Raw genomic sequence first — 24,626 nt, forward strand, 5'->3', positions numbered from 1 at the left:
AGATACTAGGGTCTATAAGATTAAACCTTATTTACTCTATTTATATTAAGGGTAAATCTAACTCCTACTTGGTTTTTCATGTGATGCTCTAGAATAGTTAATGCTATATTAATCAAGTCCCTGAGTTTGGTGACTGGCCAAGAGCTCAGAAGATCCTATCACAAGTACATTTGATTCTGCCCAACTATGACAAACTCTAAAATTTTGACATTTGACACTAGCTTCATTTGAAACTCATGTTAGTGGTTCTTCAAGAGATGATTTTACAAGCTGTCAAGGGAACCTTGGTCAAACTGAGACAAAAACCAAGGTTAGAGTTCTAAGCCCTTAAGTCAATCTTTCTCCCAAATCTATTTATTTATGGACAAAGTGCTAACAAGGCTAACAAACCAATAAATGCACTGATAAGAAAGAAGGGCCACCACAAACCACCAAAATAAGACTATTATATATTAACTTACCATACAATGGAAAGGTGGTCTGTTGAGACCCAGGTCTTAGGCACTGCTGAACTCTAAAAGGACAAGGAAAAAAAAAAATCCAACTTAAGCACATTTGTTATTCTCCCAAAGGTTTGAAATTCTCATAAGCTAATATTTAGAAACATGTAACATTAGTTTCACTATTTTATGATGCATAGACATATTTAAATGATGCATTCTTAGAAAGGTGATCCAAAAATATTAAGGTACTTCCTGTATAAAATCAGTATCATTACTGCTTAGTCAAGCTTAAATTACCCTTCAAATATTATTAAAGCATCTAACAGATTCCTTACTGAAGTTTAATATCTAACTCTTTATTAAGAGTCTGAGTTTATGATTCTTTAAATAAATCACAATTATTTTAGTAATTTTAGTTTTGACTAGACTACTTTGATAAATTCTAAGATGTTACTTTTTAATCAGGTGTGCCTGAGAAATACCCAGCCTCAGAGAGCTTTTTCAAAATAAATATGCCTGATCACAATTCCAAAGCAATCAAATCAGACTCTATTTTTTTAGAGAGGGAGAGAATCTTAAGCAGGCCCCAACCTCAGCACAGAGTCCGATGCAGGGCTGGATCTCATGACGCTGAGATCATGACCTGAGCCAAAATCAAGAGTCAGACGCTTGAAAGACTGAGCCACCCAGGTGCCCCCAAATCAGACTCTTTCTCAAGTATGGTACAAGGTCACTTATTTTGAAAACATCCCTACATTAGGATATATATACTACTAGTTAGAGACATACCTGCAAAAGGCTCCTAAAAAATATAACTGTTTGAAGAAGGCTTCCTAACAATGGCACAGCACCCTTCAAGAACTAGAGACTCATTTTCATACCAGGTAATGACTTTCCTGTGAATAGCATCTTACATACAATAGGAAACATTAAGTAAATCTGATATTTTTCACAGTGTCTCTCTTTGTATTCAAGAAAGGGTTGCTTACTGTGAGCCTGGGTCCCTTAAAGGGACTCCTTCAAAAACCACCCACCAACTTAAATACATACCTAGGGCAGGTATAGGAGCAATATTTTTAAGTGCCATTATCTGTATGAGTGTATATTACAGCAGTTCAGCCTACCTTACTAATACTAAAACAACCGAAGTCTCTAACTTCATTTTTCTAGTCTCAATGGCTACAAATGTCAATTAACTATTCTTGATATAATCATCAAAAAACTGTTACTTCTTAATAATTACTTTTTAAAAGTAAACACATATGTAGATATATGAAAGGTTATAAGTTATTTGGGGGCTAAAATACTAAATAAAATTGAGACATTAACTAGCTTTGAGAAAATTCCATTAAGAGGTAAAATATTTTCATCAGAGATACAGAAATACAAGCTGCCTTGAAAGCAACAAATTATCAAATGGGTTAGAAAAGAGGGACACAGATACACGTGTGCGTGCGCGTGCGCACGCGCACACACACACACACACACACGAAGAAACCAAAAGATAAGCTGCAGGAAGGGGCATCAATATAGCAACATGCTCCAGGTCAAGTCTAGAAAAAATTACATCCAATTTTATATTACCTAAATACCTAAATTTTATAACACCTAAAATATCTGTTTACTAAAGAATTGATATTTAATGTTTTGAGGACTTCCAGCAAATATCTGCCCCAAATAATCAACATCAAATAAAACAATTCATACCAATAATGAGGTTTGAGAGATTTACCAATTTAGTTTCAAAGCTACTATGGTTATATCACAACTCCTCCGGTAGTAAGAAAATGGTGGGTAATAGTAGAATGGCTTAATAATTTTTGTCCTATGTGTGGCAAGCATTCAATAATACTTGGTTAATAAATGAACAGTAATCTAAGGTGGGGCAATAGATAAACTGAGCAAGGGAGTATTTATGAAGAGAACAACCATGAAACAAAGCACTATCTCCTAAAAAGCAAAAGGAACATTGGATTTTTTTTAGAAATTAAGTTATATTTGGAGATGATGTGCCGTATACACATTTATACATACTATATACAATATCTATATACTGTGTGGAGTTAAAAAGTTAAGATCTTAACTGAAGACTTCAAGGTTAAAAATACAAGAAATAATGTAAGTCCTAAAATGAAACTTGAACTCACTTTACAGAGGCTATGTATCCCAGTTAAAGACCAAATACTTGATGTCCTAGCAGGGAAGAATAATTAGCAAATTAATCCGTCAGGGTTCTGTTATACTATCAAAGCTAATTTTTAAGTTTTAAAATTGGTAAACCTTTATTCAAGTTTAGCACTCAAGAGTTTGATATTCCATTTCTATTGTATACAGCACTCAGATATAACAAGGGACACTTGGACTTCAGTCCACACTTTCTTACAGTTAAAACTCTCATCAGTGGGTAGGTACTTATTTTAAACAAGGAACAACTATTTGTAAGAGTCACTTTCATAAATAAGTCATTTTCACAAACTTTCTAAGATCCTTTTTACTTTCTGTGGACCCATGCCTCTGCCTTCCCAACTTATTTTTATTCATTCTTTCATAGTCTCTCTCTCATACACATGCACATACACACATAGCAGCACTACACCAACTCAGTAGTCATTTTTTTTTTTAAGATTTTTTTTTTTTTTGACAGAGAGGGAGAGAGACTGCAAGAGTGGGAACACAAGCAGGGGGAGTGAGAGAGGGAGAAGCATGCTCCCTGCTAAGCAGAGGACCTGATGCAGGGCTCGATCCCAGGACCCCAGGATCATGACCTGAGCTGAAGGCAAACGCTTAACAACTGAGCCACCCAGGTACCCCTCAGTAGTCATTTTCAAACAACTACATATTTCTCCTTTCATACCCCACTATATCCATTCTGTTACTATTTCAGTAGAATCTTAAAAAAATTACCACAACGGATAAGGCACTGGTATGATGGCTTAATTTTGGTAGAAAAGTCAGTCCTGAACGAACTTGGTAATCCCGGAATCCTCCAGCTACAGAAAGCGTGGTTAAATTTATGTGTCTAGCATTTAGAATCCAATAGTTGTTTACAGTCATATAAAAGTCTGGTAGGAAATAAAGACACACGTTAAAAATTAATCATTCCCGGCAACAATAAGGTATCTATGACACTAATATTAAATTGAATTTCTGTTTAAGCCATACTGAATTGTCTATAAACAATGAATGTTATTCATATTTCTCTATTCTGAGTAAAATCAGTATCTTTACAGAGTCTGTTTTCCATTAAATAATACTACAAATACTAAGAGTTACTGAAGTTATCAATAAACAAAAAAGATATCCAAACTTTATTAGCTTTGACAAGTCCATACATAAACAGGTCTCTATATCCCACAAGAATGCTGCTAGATCATGAGCCACACAGTATAGCAAGCAGAAACCCCTAAAATTCTACCAAAGATACAAGTTCACTATGCTAAGGCATTGTAGATCTTCCTAATCATGGCAGTGTGAGAGCTTAGCAGCTCTCACAGTACCACACAAAGTACTATTTAAGTTCTTAAAATACAATCAGGACAACAACAATCACTTTGGTCTTGGGACTTAATGCTGCTATGGAAAATATAAGGGTTAAGAAGGTTCTACTCATTTAGAGTTAAATAACAGGTAGCTCAATAGGAAGAATCTACAATTTTTCCACTTTATCTATGGAAGATGAGAAAAATATAGTATTAAAGATTTGAGGCGAGGGAAGAGGAGTTCTCGTTTCCTTTTCTGATTATCAAAACTTAATGTACTTTCATCCTGGCATTTGATCCCATTGAGGGCTTCAAACATTTTGGAACAGCAAACTCCTCCCATTGAAGATCTCCACAGTATTTACTTAGAATGTGACCCATTCCTAAACACCTGCAGGTCCCGGGACAAGAGTACCAATGGGGTATACATGGCTTTATGTCTAAATATTTAAAAGTAAAAATTCCAACTAACAAACTGTTAAATCAAATATATTTCGCTGCCTACCTTGACAAATATATCATTGCAATAACCTGGAAGGCCGAGTTCAAATTACAAAATTTGACACCTCAGATGGACACTAGATTATGGCAGCACAGGAAGGGCAGATCTCTGACCCATAACTGAACTCTAATCTCTTCTTCCCATTCCAGTTTCATCCTGCATTATAAGGATGCAGGATATCCAAGCTCTATCGGTACCTCATGTAGAGCCATTCCTTAGCCACAACTCAAGCTTACTTACATACCTGCCCTCAGGACAGATTCAGGTAAGAAGCCCACACAGGCCATGGTAGAAAAGTCTGAAGGTCTGGTTACCTAGATCATCATCCAGAAGTAAAGGCACAGCCTGCAAGTGGGGAGGCTGCTTGGCCTATATACTTCTCACCTTGTGGAGAATGGCAGTGCCAGAGCAGAGCCTTCTAAAGTGGGTTGCCCAGTGCACAGCTTCCTTCCCCCTATTAAAGGGCAGTATTTCCATCAAGTATAAACAGGGAACGGACTTCTGAAGGTCATATAGGTCTCCTAAAAACCTAAGATCTGCCATCCCTTGAACTTTTTTTTTTTTTCATTCTAATTCTGGCTTAATGAAACATGAAATAAATACAGAATAAATAAGAAAGAGGCTTGCTGATTACTAGAAAGGCACTCTGACCCTAAGAATTACTTTCAGCCTGAACATTTCAGAGACAGACCATCACTACCCTTCAAAAACAATAAAATCAGACTCTTTTGAAAGCTCTTTCCTCAGAGTTTTTAAAGATATATTCTGAGTAATTCTAATTTAACATACATGGCTCATCCATATAAGATGTAATAAAAAAACTTCTCAATTGTGTTGACAAGTGTTATGACTTCTCTATGCCTTTTTTTTTTTTCCTAAACCTACAGGTCATTTGTAATTATTAGAATTAGTAAAGCAAATTTAAGCAACTTCACTAAAATTAAAATTTTTTACTGAAAGATTTCTACAGGCAGTTTTAAATGTAATAAGGAAAAAAATGAAACTTAACTGTAGGTACTGTTGCAGCAGATATTCCAGCAAATAAATTACTCCTTGGCAATGTTATGTTAAAATGGGTGCTTTGGTTTGGCGTCAATAAGGTATATTTTTCATTTTCATCAAAATTAAGATAATGCAAATTTTGATAGGGTAAGAAGTGGTGTAAATTTACTGATCAGGACAAAATTCTTTGTTTTCAAAGATTTTCTTCTATCATATAATATTTCTTCTATCATACAATATTTCAATAAACAGTGAAGATAATACTTGACTTTCCTTAAACATGCAAATAATAATGATGCTCTAAGCATCAAGTGAAATAATCATACATCATGTAAAGTTCTTAATACAACACCCAAAATACAGTAATAAATATTAGCAATTCTTTCTCACCATATAAAGCATTAACAGATCTATTTATTTAAAACAAGGCATTTCTACTGTTTTACTTAAATATAAGCTTATTTTGAATAAAGTACTGGAAGAGTTAACAAAACACAGGACGTTTAAACATACTTTAAGAGACAGAGAGTCATCCCCAAGAGTAATTAAACTGATTCCCAAGTGTCTAGGGATTATAAAACACATGCTCTCCATGGTAAGATACTATGGATAGAGAAAACTAACAGCAGTTTCAATTATTAGCCTAAGATGAAAGTCTCAAAGAAAGATGCTCAGAAATGGAGGTGTTAATTTGAAACTGAGCTGCACACTCTTAAAGGAAGTAGGTGCAAGGATCTGTTTAATCTTAAAGACCAATGGGGAGGTTAGTGTTTATGTAATAGTATTTACCTGTTATGAAACGATCTAATGGCATCACAGGAGCAACATGAGGGGTGGCTTGTGTGATAAGAAGATTTATCAGATCTTGTTTAAAATTTTTCAATGTAAGCAATGCTCTTGCAACAAGGCCACCCATAGAATGACCAATTATTGCCACACTTTTTGGAGCAAATTCTTGACCCTATTTTAAAAAAAAATCACCAAGGCATAATGAAGTCTTAGTATCATAACAAAAATACTAAACACTTCCCTCTACATATAAGCAATTTTATAGGAAAACGAAAATTAAACTATTTATATAACTTTGCATAAGATACAGAAATACATTTTCATTTACTTGTAATTAGTATATACATACCATTTTGTATTCTGCCAAATATTTTTAATAGCTACGCTTTGGTTTTCTGAACCCAAATCAGAACACCTGGTCTAGTATATCATGTCTTGCCATTTGCTATATTGGATACAAGAGTTGTAATTATATTTGGTGTATACCAGAATATTAGATTTTATAGGATATAAGAAGATCATTTATTTAAAATTGAAATCATCACAAAAATTTGGAACAATTATGGTTACCACAGCAATATAGTATCTCATCATATTGATATATCTTACCAAGTTACTTCTCTATTGTGCACCTGGGTTTAAAAAGAAACCAGCATTCCATAACATCTATTCACTGACAATTACATATTTTTATTTCTTTTTTTATTAAAGATTTTATTTATTTATTTGACAGAAAGAGACACAGTGAGAGAGGGAACACAAGCAGGGGGAGTGGGAGAGGGAGAAGCAGGCTTCTGCGGAGCAGGGAGCCTGATGCGGGGCTTGATCCCAGGACCCTGGGATCATGACCTGAGCCAAAGGCAGACACTTAACGACAGAGCCACCCAGGCGCCCCAACAAAAAATTCCTTTTAAAATAAGCATTGCTTTTTAAAAAGTCCTTTCTGTCTCCATATAGTATCCTCAGTTCCATTACCAAACTTTAGCTTATCGCTCTCCACACTGATCCTTCATCTATGCCTTCTCTCCTGTTACTATGAATAAATTGGACCTTATGCAGAAAAGAGTTAACATAGTAAGCCTGAGACTGCCAAGCTTATAATAGACTGCGTGTTTAAGTTGGCTCTGGGCTGTAGTCTGAGACCTTAAATCCTGGGATATTCCCATCATTTCCTAAATGCTAAAAATGAATCTGTTTTTGCAGAAAATATGGTTTATGCTGAACACCTGCTGTCCTTCTGGTTGGGATTTCGGTACATGCTAGGCACAGGGTGTCTACGTGACCAGCCCCCAGTAAAAAATTTGGGCACTGAATTTCTCATGAGCTTCTCTCATGGACAACACTTCACACATCACAATTCATTGCTATCAGAATTAAATGTATCCGGTGTGACTCCCCTGAATGGATATTTAGAAGCTTACACCTGGTTTCCTCTGGACTTCACCCATCTACCTTTTCTTTTTCCTTTTCTTCTTTTTTTAAGATTTTATTTTTGAGTAATCTCTACACCCAATGTGGGGCTTGAACTCACAACCTGAGATCAAGAGTCACAGGCTCTACCAACTGAGCTGGTCGGGCACCCTACCCCATGCACCTTTTCTTTGCTGATTTTGCTTTATATCCTTTCACTGTAATAAACCAATGTTAATAAACCACTGTATGGTTTATTATTTGGTTTATTATTATGGTATATATCAACTATATGCTGAGTCCTGTGAGTCTTTCTGGACAATCATCAAGCCTGGGAATGGTCTTGATGATCTCCAACACAGACCTGATCTTAGAAAAAGCCAAACTCTCCATATGTGCTCTGACACCTATCCCCTTTGGCCTTCTCAAGTACATCACTCCAGCAATTCTTCTCACTTTTTTCTTGCACTGTTATTTCTATTAGATCATTCTTGCTAGTGTATAAATACAATACTATTTTCCCTTAAAAAAGAAACTTTACTCCCATTTTGCCCTTAGTGACCACATCTTTCTTCACATATCTATAGCGTAACTCATCAAAACAACTGCCTATGCAGTACTTGCCATCTCCAACTTCTTAACTTCTATACTCTTAAACTCATTCCAATTAGGCTTTCACCTCAACGCTCCTCCAAAACTGTTTCAAGTCACCAAGGAATCTAATTGCCAATTCTCAATCCTCATCTTACTTGAACTATCAGCAGGATTTGACATAGATTACTTCTTCCTCTTTGAAATGATTTATTTGGTTTTTTGACAACATAATTCTCCTGGTTCTCCTCTTACCTCACTGGCTGCTTCTTTCTAGTTTCTTGCTGTTTCCTTCTCATCTCTTAATATGGGAGTGACTCAGGCCTCAGTCCTTCAGTCTCTTCTTTCACATCTTGACTCCATAATGATCACATACAGTCTCATGGCTTTAAATATATCTATATCCTGTCAACCCTCAAGTTATCATCTCCAGACTGGACCTCTTCTCTTAAGCTCTTAAACTCCAATTGAGTACCAACTACACTTGGGATGTCTAAAGTGCATCCCAAATCAAACCTGTCTAAAACAAAACCATCTATGTCTTCTTTGGAAAAATGTCTGTTCATGTCTTCTGCCCATTCTTATCTGGATTATTTTTTGGGGTACTGAGTTTGATAAATTCTTTATAGATTTTGGATCCTAACCCTTTATCAGATATGTCATTTGCAAATATCTTCTCCCATTCCATAGATTGCTTTTTAGTTTTGTTGTTTCCTTCACTGTGCAGAAGCTTTTTATCTTGATGATGTCCCAGTAGTTCATTTTTGTCATTAGTAGACAGAGGGAAATAAAAGAGCACTGGGTATATATATAAGTGATGAATCACTAGATTCTACTCCTGAAACCAGTATCATTCTATATGTTAACTAGAATTTAAATAAAAATTTGAAACAAACAAACAAACAAAACACATCAGAATTTGTAAGATTAAAGTAGTGGTTAGAAGAAATACTATAGTCTTAAATGCTTAATTAGAAAAGAAAAAGGTTCAAAAACAATAATCCAACATTTTTTTAAAGGATTTTATTTATTTGAGAGAAAGCATGAGCAGGGGGAGGGGCAGAGAGAGAGGGAGAAGTAGGTTCCTCACTGATCAGGGAGCCCGACATGGGGTTGATCCATACTAATGGTCTTTAGGAAATTCAATGCACTTCTAATTTATAAAGTTAAAAAAAGTTTTTCCCCTAAATTCATGAGAGGTTTCTTATAAATTCAATTAAAACTTCAAAAACCACTGAGCTCAAAACAAGACTCCCCCCCACACACATACAAAAACAAAAACAAACCCTTTGTGTCATCTTCACTTTAACTTCCATATAAACAAATAAATGACTTAAAATATGTTGAATCCCTTAAAAAATGCTAATAGGTGATCACTATTGATTTGCATGCCTATCTCTTACCTTATAGAGTTTGAGAATTGTTTTAATGCATTCATGTACAAACTTCGTCTGTTTCTGAAGACTTCCACCATACAGTGCCACCAGTTCTTCATTGAAATTCACACTAAAGAAGTCAAAGTGGTACTTGAAGTCAATGTCTTCTGCTTTTCTAAGTGCAATAGAACCAATTGAACGAACTGCAGAGGAAAAGTGCAAAGTGTACATTAAACAAAATTTTTAAAAGTTGCAACCACTCTTGCTTCAAAGTCTCTTAACAAATAACTTTATCCCACACTCTGAATATAAACAACCTACTTCAGGGTGACATCCTTCAATGCTATCAATTTAGAAGAACAAACCGTTGTTTGTATTATGTCTTGTGCCCTAAATGTTTTTTTTTTAAATTTAAATTAAATAAAAAGTAAACAGGTCATTCATTCTTTACCTGCTTCCACTTGATTAGGAAAAATAACTAAAAGGGAGGGGAAGAATACTTTGAATAAGAAATGTTAGCCATTTGTATGAATAAGTCACACTTGAGGATTTTAATTTAAGAATGAGAAAATTCCTACAAGAAATATGCTCATCACTTGGTTTAGATACTTATGCTTGATTTGTCTTTGTCTTACACGACACCCAATCCATCAGTAAATCTGAACAACCTCTACTTTCTAAATATATCCCCAATCAACACTTCTCACCATTTCCACCACTGTCTTCCTAATCTAAGCACCATCATCTCTTGCCTTAACTACTCTAATAGTTTCCTCACTGGTCTACCTGCTTCCACACTGTTTTAGGTTTTGCTCTGTAAACCCTTCCACAGAATTTGTGAATTGCATTAATTGGCATTAAAAGTTGCAGTGTATGGGTTAGCAAACAAAATACCTATTTGCCATTCCATTTTTTTAACATACACAATTCACATACTATACAACTTATTATATAAAAAGTACAATTCAATGATTTTTAGTATATTTACAAAATTCTACTAATCTAACTTTAGATATTTTTTAATTACCCCAAAAAGAAAACCCTGTACTCATTAGCAGTCATTTCTTATTCCTCTTCTCCTCCCAATCCTGGAAAGTACTAATTTACTTTCTGTCCCTATGGATTTGCCTATTCTGGACATTTCTATAAATGAGATCATATACATGGGTTTTTATGACTGGCTTCTTTCACTTTTATAATGTTTTCAAGGTTTATGCACATTGTACCATGTAATTCATGTTATCAGGTAATTAATTCCTTAATATATAAAAGCTTCGGGTGTGCAGTTTTATAATTCAACACCTGTATACACTACAAAGTGATCATCACCACAAATCTATTTACCATCTATCATATACAACTGGCCCCCTTTGCTCACTCCCAACCTACTTACCCTCTGGTAACCACCAGTCTGTTCTCTTATCTGAGTTTATTTTTTTTTTAATTTTTTAAAAATTCCACATTTCAGTGAAATCATATGGTATTCGTCTTTTTCGGACTGATTCATTTCACTTAGCATAATTCTCTGAAGTTCCATCCATGTTATTGCAAATGGCAAGATTTCATTCCTGTTATGTCTGATAGTAGTAGATACTTGTCAGTAGTAGTCTGACAAGTATGAGGTGATAGGTAGTTTTGATTTGCATTTCCCTAATAATTAGTGATATTGAATATCTTTTCATGCCTGCTAGTGACCTGTATGTCTTCTCTGGAGTAATGTCTATTCAGATCCTACATCTATTTTTCAATTGGGTTGTTTTTTGTTGAGTTATGTAGGTTCTTAATATATTTTGGATATTAACCTCCTATTGTATATATGGTTTACAAATATCTTCATTGAGTAAACTGCCTTTTCATTTTAATGGTTTCCTTTGCTGTGCAGCTTTTTAGTTTGAAGTAGTCCCATTTATTTATTTTTAATTTTGTTTCCCTTGCTTTGGAGCAAGATCCACGAAGATGTTGCTAAGACTAATGTCAAGGAGCTTACTGCCTATATTTTCTTCTAGCAATTATAAGGACTCAGGTCTTATATACAAGTCTTTAATCCATTTTGTTAATTTTTGTGTATAGTGAAAGATAGTGGCCTAGTTTCATTCATTTGCTTGTGGCTGTCCAGTTTTCCCAACACCATTTATTGAAGAGACTGTCCTTTCTCCACTGTATGTTCTTGGCTCTTTTATCAGAGATAAACTGACCATATATGTGTGGGTTTACTTCTGGGCTCTCAATTCTCTTCCACTGATCTGTGTGTGGTTTTTTTGTTTTTTTTGTTTGTTTTGTTTTTGTGTGTGTATTTTTTTTAACTAATACTGTACTGTTTTGATTACTGCAGCTCTGTAGTACAGTTTGAAATCAGGGAGTGTGATACTTCCAGCTTTGTTCTTTTTCAAGATTGCTCTGGCTATTTGGGATCTTCTGTGGTTCCATACAGATTTTAGAATTATTTGTTCTAGTTCTATGAAGTATGCCATTGGAATTGTGATAGGTGTTATCTGTAGTTGCTTTTGGCAGTATGAACATTTTAACAATATTAATGCTTCCAATCCATAAGCACAGAATATCTTTCCATTTATTTATTTTTTAATTTCTTTCATCAGTGTCTTATAGTTTTCAGTGTAGAGAACTTTCACCTCCTTTGTTAAATTTATTCCTAGGTATTTATTTACTCTTTTCAATGCAATTGTAAATGGGTTGTCTTAATTTCTTGTTATTAGTAATACAGAAACACCACAGATTTCTGTACATTGATTTTGTATCCTGCATTTTACTAAACTCATTTATTAATTCTAACAGCCTTCTGTGGAGTCTTAAGGGTTTTCTATATATGTCATCTGCAAATAGTGACTATTTTACTTCTTCCTTTCCAATTTGGGTGGCTTTTTAAAAATGTTTCTTTCCTTATTGCTGTGGCTAGGACTTCCAATACTATGTTGAATAAAAGTGGTGAGAGTGGGCATCCTTGCCTTGTTCCTGAAATTAGAGGAAAAACTTTCAGCTTTTCACCATTGAGCATGATTAGCTGTAGGACTGTCATATATGGCCTTTATTATGTTGAGGTACATTCCCTCTATACCCACTTTGTTGAATTTTTATCATAAATGAATACTGAATGTTGTTGAATGCTTTTGCTACATCTATTGAGATGATCATATGATTTTTATCTTTCATTGTATTAATGTTATTGTATCATGTTGACTGATTTGTGGATGCTGAACCTCCTTGCATCTCTGGAATAAATCCCACTTGATCATGTATTGTTGGATTTGGTTTGCTAATACCTTGCTAAGGATTTCTGCATCTATGTTCATCAAGGATATTGGCCTGTAATTTTCTTCTTTTATGGTTCATTCCTTCTTATTGCCGAATAATATTCCATTATATGGATACAGTTTATTTACCCATTCTTTAGTTAATGTTGGGTTGTTTCTACATTTTAGTTATTTTGAATAGTGTTGCTATGAACATTTGTAAACAAGTTTTTGTGTGAATGTACATTTTCATTTTTCTTGAGTGGAACTGCTAAGCATAAAATTCTATGTTTAACATTCTGAAGAACTGCCAAACTGTTTTTCCAAAGTGGCTCTACCATTTTATATTCCCATCAGCAATGGATGAGTGTTTCGATTTCTACACACACACACACACACACACACACACACACACACACACACTTGCTATTATCTTTTAGATTATAGCTACCGTGGTGGATATGAAATGAAATCTATCCTTATGGTTTTGATTTGCATTTCCCTGATGATTGATGATGTTATCTTTCCTTCTCCACTCTTGCCCCTTTACAGCATATTATCTACACAGCAAAGCCAGAGTAATCATTTTTTTAAAAATAAATCACACCTACCATACTGTATAGAATTTAAAAATCTGACAATTCCAATGTTGTCAAGGATATGGAGCAAAGGGAACTATAATGTAGTATTTCTGGGAGTATAAGTTAGCACAACCAGTAAAAATAGAAGGATACATATAACCTGTGACATGGGAATAATGTTATGGCATACATCCTACAGAAACATGGGCTTATGTGATCCAAAGTAAGAAAAATGTTCTTTACTTGTAAATGCCAATAATATAAATTACACAAGTGTCCAAAGACAGAATATTTAAACTATGGTATAGTCATATAATGGGATAACAAAGAATGAAAAAAATAAATGAACTTGGATGAATTTTTTAAAGATTTTATTTATTAGAGAAAGAAAGAACGACGGGGGGGGGGGCGGGCGCAGAGGAGAGAAGCAGACTCCCTGCTAAGCAGGGAGCCCTATGTGGGACTCAATCCCAGGACCCTGGGATCATGACCCAAGCCAAAGGCAGGACACCTTAACCAACTGAGCACCCAGGCATCCCAAAATTGGATGATTTTAAAACGTTGAGTAGAAGAGCCAAACACAAAAGAATACATACTGAATAGTTATGTTTATGTTACGAAGTTTAAAAATAACCCCCCAAAAGTGGATTGTATTAGAGATACACATTTAGATACTTAAACAATAAAAGTCAAGGAAATTTACTACCTTTAAGTTAGGATTGTGGTTATATCTAGAAAGAGGGGAGAAAGTTTTATCAGGACGGAGCATAGAGGGCATTTCCACAGTACTGGCAATCTTTCTACTTCTTGACTTAGATTTTGGCTATATGATTATTCACTTTATAATAATTTTTAATTGAATATATCTCTACACATTTCCCTGTATCTGCGTTGTATTTCAAACAATTACAATGACAAAAGATTGGATTGTATCATTTCCTACCCAAAACCTCTAATAGTTTCCAACACACCTTGGATCAAAATTCAGTCTTTTCAACAGCTTATATGATATAGCCTGAGGCTACTTTTCCATCCTTATTTCTTGTCACTTTCTCCAGGTTTTGTGGCCTTGAATGTACTAAGCATGTTCCTACCTTAGGGTCTTTCTTCAAATAGTCACATACCTCAGTCTCTTGCTGTATTCAAGCCTCTGCGCAAATGTTACCTCCTCATCCTGGCCTTTCCTAGCCACTTCAACTAAACTAGCTACCTCCTGACCCTATTTCTCCTTTATCCCTCACCTCTGTTTTAATTTTCTAACCTTTTAATATTACTGATATATTTATCTGATGGCCTGTCTTTCAACAAGAATATAAGTCTTAACAAAGGGGGAGGGACTTTATCTATCTTGGTCTGTTTTGGATCCCTAATACCTAAAACACAAATGTTTACTAGATAAATACATAACATGTAAGTAATTACACTAAATGTTGAAAGAATTCTATTCTTTTTTTTTTTTAAGATTTTATTTATTTGTCGGAGAGAGAGTGCATGCACAAGCAGGGGGAGCAGCAAGCAGAGGGAGAAGCAGGTCCCCACTGAGCAAGGAGCCCGATGCAGGCAGGACTCAATCCCAGGATCCTGGGACCATGACCTGAGCCCAAGGCAGATGCTTAACCGACTGAACTACCCAGGGTCCCTGAAAGAATTCTATTCTTATTATATAAAAGAATATGCCAGTTAATAACCAAAAAGCACTTTTTAAATGAAGTTACTTCCAGATTATTTGACTGTTATGCCAGAAATAACTGCTATTATCTCCAGGCCAACATTCAATTTGGAATCATACATAAAGGTTCCCTATCTTCACCTTTCTGTGTTCCCATCAGTATTTCTAGATCTAATTTAAATAGCTCCAAAAGAAAGAAACCAATCTTTTCTCTTGTTTGGCAAAACATGTACCAATTTACTTCTCTGATCAGTATTCTAGGTTATGTTTTCTGTACCTTCCATTTCCAACATAAACCTTTCTTCTGCTGATTCCTGAATCCCTGTATCATTTATCCTACCTACTCCATCCTGTTCTTTTTCTCCATCTTACTCTTTTCTAAGTGGTCTTCAACTATTCTTTGCACTCATTTTTTTGTCTCAGACAAAATGTCAAATATTTGTGTCTCCCAGTATGCCTAGCACAGTACTTAACACAGAGTATGTATCTGATAAATTCTTCGATTGAATTTCACAGCTTTCAAAATTTACTTCCAAGACTTACCTTGCTTATAACTTCCAGCATTACCAGGAAGAAAGAGAACTGGAATACCAGTCAAAGGGAGAATTTTGTGTTCTTCAGCATAGGATCCTTCTCCATAAAGATATAATTCATATGTAGGATAGCGTTTTGCCAGTTTCTTTGGAAGTTCTATTTTCTGCAGCAAAAAAAAAAAGAGGCAATTTCAATTTAATCAGTTGTATTAATACAATTCTGTCTACTGTGCCCAATTCTGAATTACACACATTTGAAACAGTATAAAAGTATTACTGATGATAAAACTGCACTTAATGCCCAAAGTAAGTTTTACTTTTAGTTTATTCATATGTAGAATTCATTTTGAATTATGTGAGTTTTGAACCATGCAGTCTTCAGGAATGCATAAAATGGAACTACCTGAAATTCTAATGAATACAAATTACTCAAAATAGCCACTGACAAAAGAAAAACACTGGGGTATGTCAGCAAATTACTTGTTAATATAGTTGGAAATGTACTTAATACAGTATCAGTATCAATTACACTTAGAAATGATAAAGGCTTTCCATTATCAAATCAATTCTTTTTTGCTATTTTAAACTGGTTTGTAATGCCTCTCCTTGTACTTAGGCCCAACTATATCGTCCAGTTGTTATATCATTCAAAGGAAAGTAAGCTTTCTGACCTCTCAACTTAATATGCTTCACAAATTAATCTGGACCTTACTCTGCAATTCATAACAAATGAGGCAGTAATTGATAAATTTTTTTTCAAAAAAATACAATTAGGTCTTAATGTCATCCCCAAAACGTAGGCATGTATAAAAGTGATGGTAAAGTATAAGCCCTTCTTCTGCTCCTTTTTAAACTATAGAAACCATTAAAAATGAAGCCAGTTACACTGAACAGTAGATTTTATTTAAGTAGACATCAATGGATTTAATGATCTAGCAGTGCTGTACATGTGCTTGATAAAAACTTTAAGTACTGAATGAATTTTAAAGTCTGTAAGTGGTAATAACACTGAAAAACCTCACTGTTCTAAAAAACAGAATTCCGATCACTCACGCACATTCCTGAATATTCTTTTAAAAATATTACCATAAACAGTCTGTGTTAGTAACAACTGAAAACATCTTTAGAGACTGTGAGCTTATTGTTTAAGACAGTAACAATTTTACCTCCTCAAATACTCAAAATGCAGAAATACCAATCCCACGATTTGCTATACATAAATATATATATATATATATATATACATATATATACACATACACATATATCACATATATGGACTTCAACTCAAATTTGTCCCAATATTGACCATGCACAATATATAATCAAAAATGAAAATGATGCAATATTTTAAGTACATATTAAGCAAAAAGAAAACATGTGAGAACAAGTATACCATTACTCTTAACTCCTCCCAATTTAGTACACCTTTGGATATGACAATACATGAGTATTAGGTCATTCTTTTTAGTACATTAGCTAAGCAAAATTTTGAACTAGTTGAAAATTAACTCAGAAGAATAGGAAACTAGGGGCACCTGGGTGGCTCAGTCGTTAAGCGTCTGCCTTCAGCTCAGGTCATGATCCCAGGGTCCTGGATCAAGCCCTGCGTCGGGCTCCCTGCTCCGCAGGAAGCCTGCTTCTCCCTCTCCCACTCTCCCTGCTTGTGTTCCCTCTCTCATTGTGTCTCTCTCTGTCAAATAAATAAAATCTTAAAAAAAAAAAGAATAGGAAACTATTAGCAAATGGCAAAATTGCATTTTGGGAGTGGCAGGAAGAAACAAGAAGAGTTTTGACCAGACTGAAGATAGAAAAAGTATAGCCGTATGAAAGGATGCTGATGAACAAAAAGAAGAGGGTCAAGGGATTTAAAAAAAACTTTTATAGCAACAAGACTCCCATATATTTTAAATTATTTTATCTAGATTATTTTAAATGAGAACCCCTCCCCAAAATAGACCTTTAATCAAAATCAAATTACCTTTATACTTAAATACTATCTCCACAATCCTGCCCCTGCTGTTTATCATCTCTTGACTCTACAGGTCCTTCTAATCTCTAACCTAGAACCCCTTTTTTTTATTTTTTAAAAATTTTATTTATTTGACAGAGACACAGCGAAAAGAGGGAACTCTTTCAAAAGACAAAAATTCTAACAAGTTCCCAAGTGCTAGAAAAATACTGATTCAAGAAACTAATGTCTTTATTTTACATGTACCTTTTACTTGTGAATTAAAACTGGAAAATTAAAATTTGAGCTCCATAATTAATAAAAAAGAAGAAAAAGGAGATTTTGATCAAAATGAATAGTTTTAAAGATCTTACAAAGAACTCTCAGCCCTTTGCCCATCCCAACCCTAATAACTCCAGCTTAATAAAAAGACCAAGGGAGAGGTGAATCTTTGACTAGTCTTTCTTCCTGTCATAACTTCCCTGCTTCAATCCATAGTGCATACTGCTGTCAAGAAATACCTTGTGGGGTACCTTCCTGGCTCAGTCAATTAAGCATCTGACTCTGGTCAGGATTCTCAGGGTCGTGAGAGGGAGCCCTGAGTTGGCCTCCAGGCTGGGTGTGAAGCCTGCTTAAGATTCTCTCTCTCCCTTTCCCTCTTGCCCCTCTGCCCCACCCCACCGCTCAAATAAAATTTAAAAAAAATTAAAAAAAATAAGAAATATCGTGTTAAAGCATACACCTCCTGTGTTTCCTGATTATATTAATAGATGATAAAGAGTGAGACAGACCCTCTAAAATCTGTCTCTAATTATTCTTACTGTTCTTATAACTTACACATGCCACATTTTAAAATTTTTAATATGCTTCAAATTCAAGACACAAAGGATATACAATGAAAAGGCTCTCTCCTACTCCTGGTCCTTTAGCCATCTAATTCCCTACCCAGAAGGCAACCAATGTTAGCAGTTTATATACTATCCATACCGCTTATACAATGTGTCCTGGTGCCTTGCCACCTTCACAAATGCTATTCTTTATTGCTGCAGTTTTCTTGTTTCTGCACTTCATGAACTATAAATATATGCCCTCTAATTAACCATGAGTTCTCTGCAGCCTTTGACTACTGAAAAGGAACTTGGATGCTCTCTTCTGTGAAGACCCTCATATGCACTCATATTATCATTTAGCACATTATATATATTTTATTATTATGTTATGCTAATCACCATACATTACATCATTAGTTTTTGATGTAGTGTTCCATGATTCATTGTTTGGGTATAACACCCAGTGCTCCATGTAGTACGTGCCCTCTTTAATACCCATCATCCCCCTGCCCCCTCCCCTCTAGAACCCTCAGTTTGTTTCTCAAGTCCATAGTCTCTCATGGTTCGTCTCCCCCTCTGATTTCCTCCCCTTCATTCTTCCCTTCCTATCTTCTTCTTCTTTTTTTTTTTTTTTTTAACATATAATGCATTATTTGTTTCAGAGGTACAGGTCTGTGATTTAGCAGTCTTACACAATTCACAGCGCTCACCATAGCACATACCCTCCCCAATGTCTATCACCCAGCACATTATATTTTAACTGTCCATTGCATTCCTGTCTCCCCATTGTATTATAAAAGACATAAAAATTATAAAGACATAAAGGCACAAGGTCTGATTCATCTCTAATTCCCTCTCACCCATACCCAGTGTCTAGAATATACCTGACAGAATTATTCAATAAATTATTTAAGCAAACCTCACACTTAATAACAAAAGTATGATGAGTATTTTCCAATATCAACATTTTCTTTCAGACAACAACTGTTAGGTCACATATCTGAGCACAGCCAAATAAATTACTGAATGGGAGAAAACAACACAGATGTTTCTTCTCCAATTTTACAATCTGCCTAAAACTGTTTGCTACCAAACAAAAGCTTTGCCTTGCTATCATAATAAAGCAAGAGCTTTAAAGGATAATGTGTATTTTTCCTGGTAGGTTTGTGAGATGTTCAGTTAACTCCGAACAAGCAAATTTTGGAAAACCAAAGGTAGAAAATGAATACTCAATTTTTTTTTGCATTTTTTAAATATCTTATTTATTTAATTGTTTGAGAGACAAAGAGAACGAGTGGTGGGGAGGGGGAAAGGGGGAGAGAAAGAGAGAGAGGATCAGACTCTCTCCTGAGCAGGAAGCCCAACACAGGGGCTCTGATCCCAGGACCCTGGGATCACCACCTGAGGTGAAGGCAGACACTTAACAAACTGAGCAACCCAGGAGCCCCTACTCAAACAATTTTATTTTTTTAAGATTTTATTTATTTATCTGACAGAGAAAGACACAGCGAGAGAGGGAACACAGCAGAGGGGGTGGGAGAGGGAGAAGCAGGCTTCCCGCGGAGCAGGGAGCCTGATGCGGGGCTCAATCCCAGGACCCTGGGACGATGACCTGGGCCGAAGGCAGACGCTTAACGACTGAGCCACCCAGGTGCCCCCCTAACTCAAACAAGTTTAAATTCAACACTTCATTTTTACAAATAGGTTCAAATTCCTGTCCCACCTTTAATTTTTTAAAATGGAGAATAAAGTTGAGTGTGTTTCAACTACCTTTCATTTCCTCTAAAATTTGGCTAAAGAATATGCAAATTAGCAATTAAAAAAAAGCGTCAAGAAGAAAACCCAATGTCATCTCAAATGCTGGACATCAATCTGCAAACAATTAGAAAGCTTACTATAAAATATGACTAAAAATAAGCAACACATATAAAATATATTTAGAATATATATTCATTAAAAACCACTGGTTCTTAATAGAATTACTGTTATTCAGAAATCTCACTATATTTCAAAATGACTCATTTCTATAGACACGTTTTAACTGTATTTCTAAAATAACACAATCTGGTGTGCACAACAAAAGGTCTAAGAATCAAATATAAATACTGAAATTAACACAGCTTTTTACATCATAAAAAAAATAAGTCTACTGAAAATGTGTATCAGAAACTCTGGCTGCTGTAATTATTACTGTACTGACAAATTATTAATAGTAATGGAAGTGTAAAATCTCAAAAAGGGAATCTAAATCAAAATAACTAAATACAAACTACTCGACAAAAAAAAAAAAAGGCCAAATAGCTCTTTTGCACTAGCTAATTTTCTGTCTTTCCAGTTAACTTTATGAGGCAAGAAATGGATCTGTGAGTCCGTACGCTTTGTTCTCAACACTAAGCAATTTCCACTACTGCAGATATTGAAATAGCTTCAATAATTGTGGACAATCTCAAAATAAATAGGAATTAGTTCTGTATCATTCCAGATAATTTTGTTTTAATCAAACTCTTCAATGCAATACAAAACTAAAGTGACCTACTTCAACCTGTTGAGTTTCCCAATTATTAAACCACAGAAAAATTAAAGATTATAAGGGCTCTATTTTCAGTTAAAAAAAACTAAACTAAAAGCCCACATAATTAACTATGCATAGCCTCTGGTAAACATAAACCAGGATATGTGCTTAGAAACTGAGACAACAGTAACACGTTAAAATCTCATTCAATAGTATTTGATATCAAGTTTTTCCACTCCCTTATAAGCATTTTTTGCTTATTGATGCAAAACCAAGATAAGGATCTCAAAACAAATGAAATCTAAACTAGAATTTTGCCCATGGGGAAAAGATGTTCTTCAGCAATCTAAACCTCAGGTAGTTTTAGGATCTAAATAATGGCATTAACCAAGTTATATGCTCCTCCATAACGACCTGTACACAGAGGCAATCACGATCTGCATTCTTCACCTTAAAAAAAAAAATCTGCTATGGTTTTAAAAGTATACTTAAAATGCGTTTCATCAGTAATATAGTCCATATGCTTTTTATGGTAGGGAGTAACCATTATAACATGTATTCCATAATTGGGAGATGCGTTTAGAAATAAAAGAATCATTCAGGAGAAATTTCTTTGGACAGTTGTGTATAATTTATCACCACAGCTGGTCATGAATGAAATTCTAGATTTTACTCTGTTGACCTGAGGAAACAATTGTGATTGAAAATACTCAAAATGGAACTGAAGAGGTGGGGGGCAGAGTGCGAGTACGCGCGCCAGGAAGGCCGGGTCTCTCTTAAATTGCAAACACAGTGAGAAAACAAAAACACTATGAAATAGATTTTGTATGCAACTGCTAAGAGACGACATGCATAAACACAGGCTTGTATGTACACGCATGGACCCATAACCTACAAAACCGGAGGCTCCGCCAACTTTACAGGAGGAAAACTCAATAGTTTTCCATTTAATTACTTATCACGTTTAACCTTTCACACGGGAGTAAAACCCTGGAGTCGCAAAGGCAGTCTTGGGATCTAGCCATTACACACTCTGCAGAAGCTCAGTCCCTTTCTAGAAAGGCGAAAGCTGACGTGCAAATCACTGCGCGGGATGGTGAGAATTTAGGCGAGTGGAAAGAAAAGAAGGGTCCAGGGGCACCTGTTAAGATAGGAACGCAGGGAAAATGTGGTTTGGGTTTGGGAGAGGGGCTGAAGTTGCGTCTCTAGGAATGGGGGGTAGGGGTGGGCCCGTGCAGTCAAAAGAATCTGTACCTGGGATTTGGAACCGGCAAGGGGGAGGAGGGACAGGGGAGCAACGACGAGGGGGCCGGGAGCATGCCTCAGGTAACCTTCTACCTGACACCCCACTGTTGAGAGGACACAAAGGGGAGGGTGGGAGGGAGGGTCTGCAGTGTCTTCCAGAGCTAAAGAAAACAGAGACGAGGTTGGCACAGGGGGCCAGCAAGGCGCGGGAACCAAAGTGGGGAGAAACCTGCAGGAGGGGCCCGAGTCTCGGAGCGTCCAGGTGAGACAGCCGAACCTCACCTGATACTCCGGGTACTCAAACATATAGCTCATACTGCACTTGTTCTCCTCGAAGCCGAAGAAGACGTCCCACAGCCCCAGGGTCGCCATGATAACCATAAGGGCATAAAACGCCAGGTTCCAGAGACTGACTGACTGAAGAAACATGGTGCCCCCGCCGGCGCGCGGCCCCAAATCCTTACTGAATCAGCCGTAGAACGCCTACCGAGCAGCGCCAGACTGAAGCCAGAGCAGCGCGCGCCTGCGCAGACGCCCAGCCCGCCCGCGTGCCCGCCGCGCAGTGCGCCTGCGCGCAGTCGGCCGGCTGCACCTCCCGCCTGGCGTTTAGATGAGAGAAGAGGCGGCGTTTGCGGTGGGAGAGTGAATCTGAGGGGAAAGAGAAGGGGAGAAAGCGGCGTGGGCTGCGCGAGAGACCGAGGGGGGAAAAGGGAGGGGGCGAGGAGAAGGAAAAGGAGGAAGGGGGTAGGGAAAGGCTATGAAAGGCATAGCCTTTCATAGGAGGGAAAAGAAGAGGAGGGCGCGGGAGCCTTGGAGGCGAGGGGGGAGGGGGAGGGGGAGGGGGAGGGGGGGGGGAGGGGCGGGTTAACCTGGGGAGGGAGAGGCGATTACTGGTGGGGAGCTGACCCAGCGCGGGAGGGAGGCCATCAGCGCTTGGGGCTATCCGCTGTCATGTCGCAGACATCCTTCCCTGCACAGTTTAAAAACCCTTCCCGTTCATTTTTGAAATGCCTCAGGCCTCTACAGTTTCGTTTCTCCCAGCGGTAATAGAGCACATCCACAGCCCTCTGGGCCAGTTAGCTTGAGGAGGGAACAAACGGTTTTTTTCTGACTCTGACCGCCGACCCTGCCCCATAGGTAACAGCGCTTAAAAGCACCGGCACATAGAAAAAAATCACTAGCAGGTCGGCAACATTCAGTTCTTGGTGTAAGATGAAAGCCTGAATCACAAAAAGCATTGCCAGTCTTTAAAAAACTGTATTAAAATTTCCATTAACACGCTTCCAACAGTTATCTGGGTGACCAGTTTGACGCTATCCTGTCTTGCTCTCCAGAATACCTCCTCGGAAACTGGTTCTACATTAATGTGAGGAGGCAATTTCGCTCGAGCTTCCACTCAGACTCTCAAGTGACTTGATTCATTTAGAAGAATTTCGGTTTGGTTTTGCACGAAGGAGAGGAGAAAAAGCAGTTCAAAAACCATTCACAATCACGACTAGCGACTTCAGAACACGAATGTTATGAGAAGACAGTGTATCATTCTTTAAAGCTGACCCAAGAGCAGATGCGGTGTGTGTGTGACTAATTGCAAAATTTTCCTTAGAATTACTTTTCTCACTGACTAAATTTCACTTCATTTCAGTTTTACTGATTTTCATGTATTTTTTTCTATGGAGAGGATGTTTGGCTATGATAAAATCAAAGAATTTTAAAACTGAAAGGAAGCTTATGGTTTCTTGTGCAAACCCGTGATGTTCAGATATAAGAGCACCTGCAGTGTGGGATGGAATTAGGGAAAAGTTAGTGTGCAGGATGACAAATCATTTGGAAAAGGATTTAAGTTATACATAAAAAAGGTAATAAATTCATTGAGTGTGGGAGCTCAGAATGTCTGCCTCTTGCTTCTAGCATATCATGACCAACACACATAAACCAAGGGTGAATCTACACTCTTATCTCAGTGCTTCTTAAATTTAATATGATAAGAATCACTTGGAGATTCTATTAAGCAGATTCTGATTCAGCATTTCTGGAGTGGGGCTTCAGATTCTGCATTTCTAACAAGCTTCCAGGTGATGCCAGTGATGCTGGTCAGTAGACTATACTGCTACATGGAGAAAACCCTGAACTTGAAGATGACAGAACTTACTCTTCTGGTGGCCTTCATGCTGCCTCAGAAAGGAGTGGGATAGTCAATGGACTTTTTATGTTTGTAATCTTTCTATTTCTACTTTTTTACTTTCTTCTTACATATCCATCATTATCCCCCTCCTGGCTTCACTTCCTTTCATATCTAACCTTACCCCAGTGAGCATCACTTAACCACCCTCTGCCAGGGCTGTCAACTTCCTGAACTCTTGTCTTTCCAACCTAGTCTGCTTACAGACTTCCAACCATGGGTCAATATAGTCTGTCTCTGAGCTCTGACACCAATATATCTGAGCACTGCTGGAGAAAATGACACA

The 24,626-nt window shown here is 36.7% G+C and overlaps 1 protein-coding gene across 3 annotated transcripts in view; it reads right to left on the reverse strand.

Moving 5' to 3' along the window:
• PGAP1 (post-GPI attachment to proteins inositol deacylase 1) overlaps positions 1-22,622 on the reverse strand; it is a 72,224-nt gene extending 49,602 nt beyond the window's left edge. The window contains exons 1-6 of one of the 3 annotated variants that reach the window (XM_027590725.2): positions 22,444-22,622; positions 15,634-15,787; positions 9,620-9,795; positions 6,216-6,387; positions 3,348-3,505; positions 462-514 (exon numbers count right to left, since the gene is read on the reverse strand). In XM_027590725.2, the coding sequence (XP_027446526.1) occupies positions 462-514; positions 3,348-3,505; positions 6,216-6,387; positions 9,620-9,795; positions 15,634-15,787; positions 22,444-22,590 (860 nt within the window). In that variant the 5' untranslated portion in view covers positions 22,591-22,622. Of the gene's footprint in view, positions 1-461; positions 515-2,590; positions 2,601-3,347; positions 3,506-6,215; positions 6,388-9,619; positions 9,796-15,633; positions 15,788-22,443 lie in introns of those variants that run through there. The other 2 variants (XM_027590724.2, XM_027590726.2) reach the window with 2 other exon arrangements.
• Positions 22,623-24,626: the final 2,004 nt, after the last annotated feature.

The sequence above is a fragment of the Zalophus californianus genome, chromosome 3 (assembly GCF_009762305.2).
Source record: "Zalophus californianus isolate mZalCal1 chromosome 3, mZalCal1.pri.v2, whole genome shotgun sequence".
NCBI classification, from domain to species: Eukaryota; Metazoa; Chordata; class Mammalia; order Carnivora; family Otariidae; genus Zalophus; species Zalophus californianus.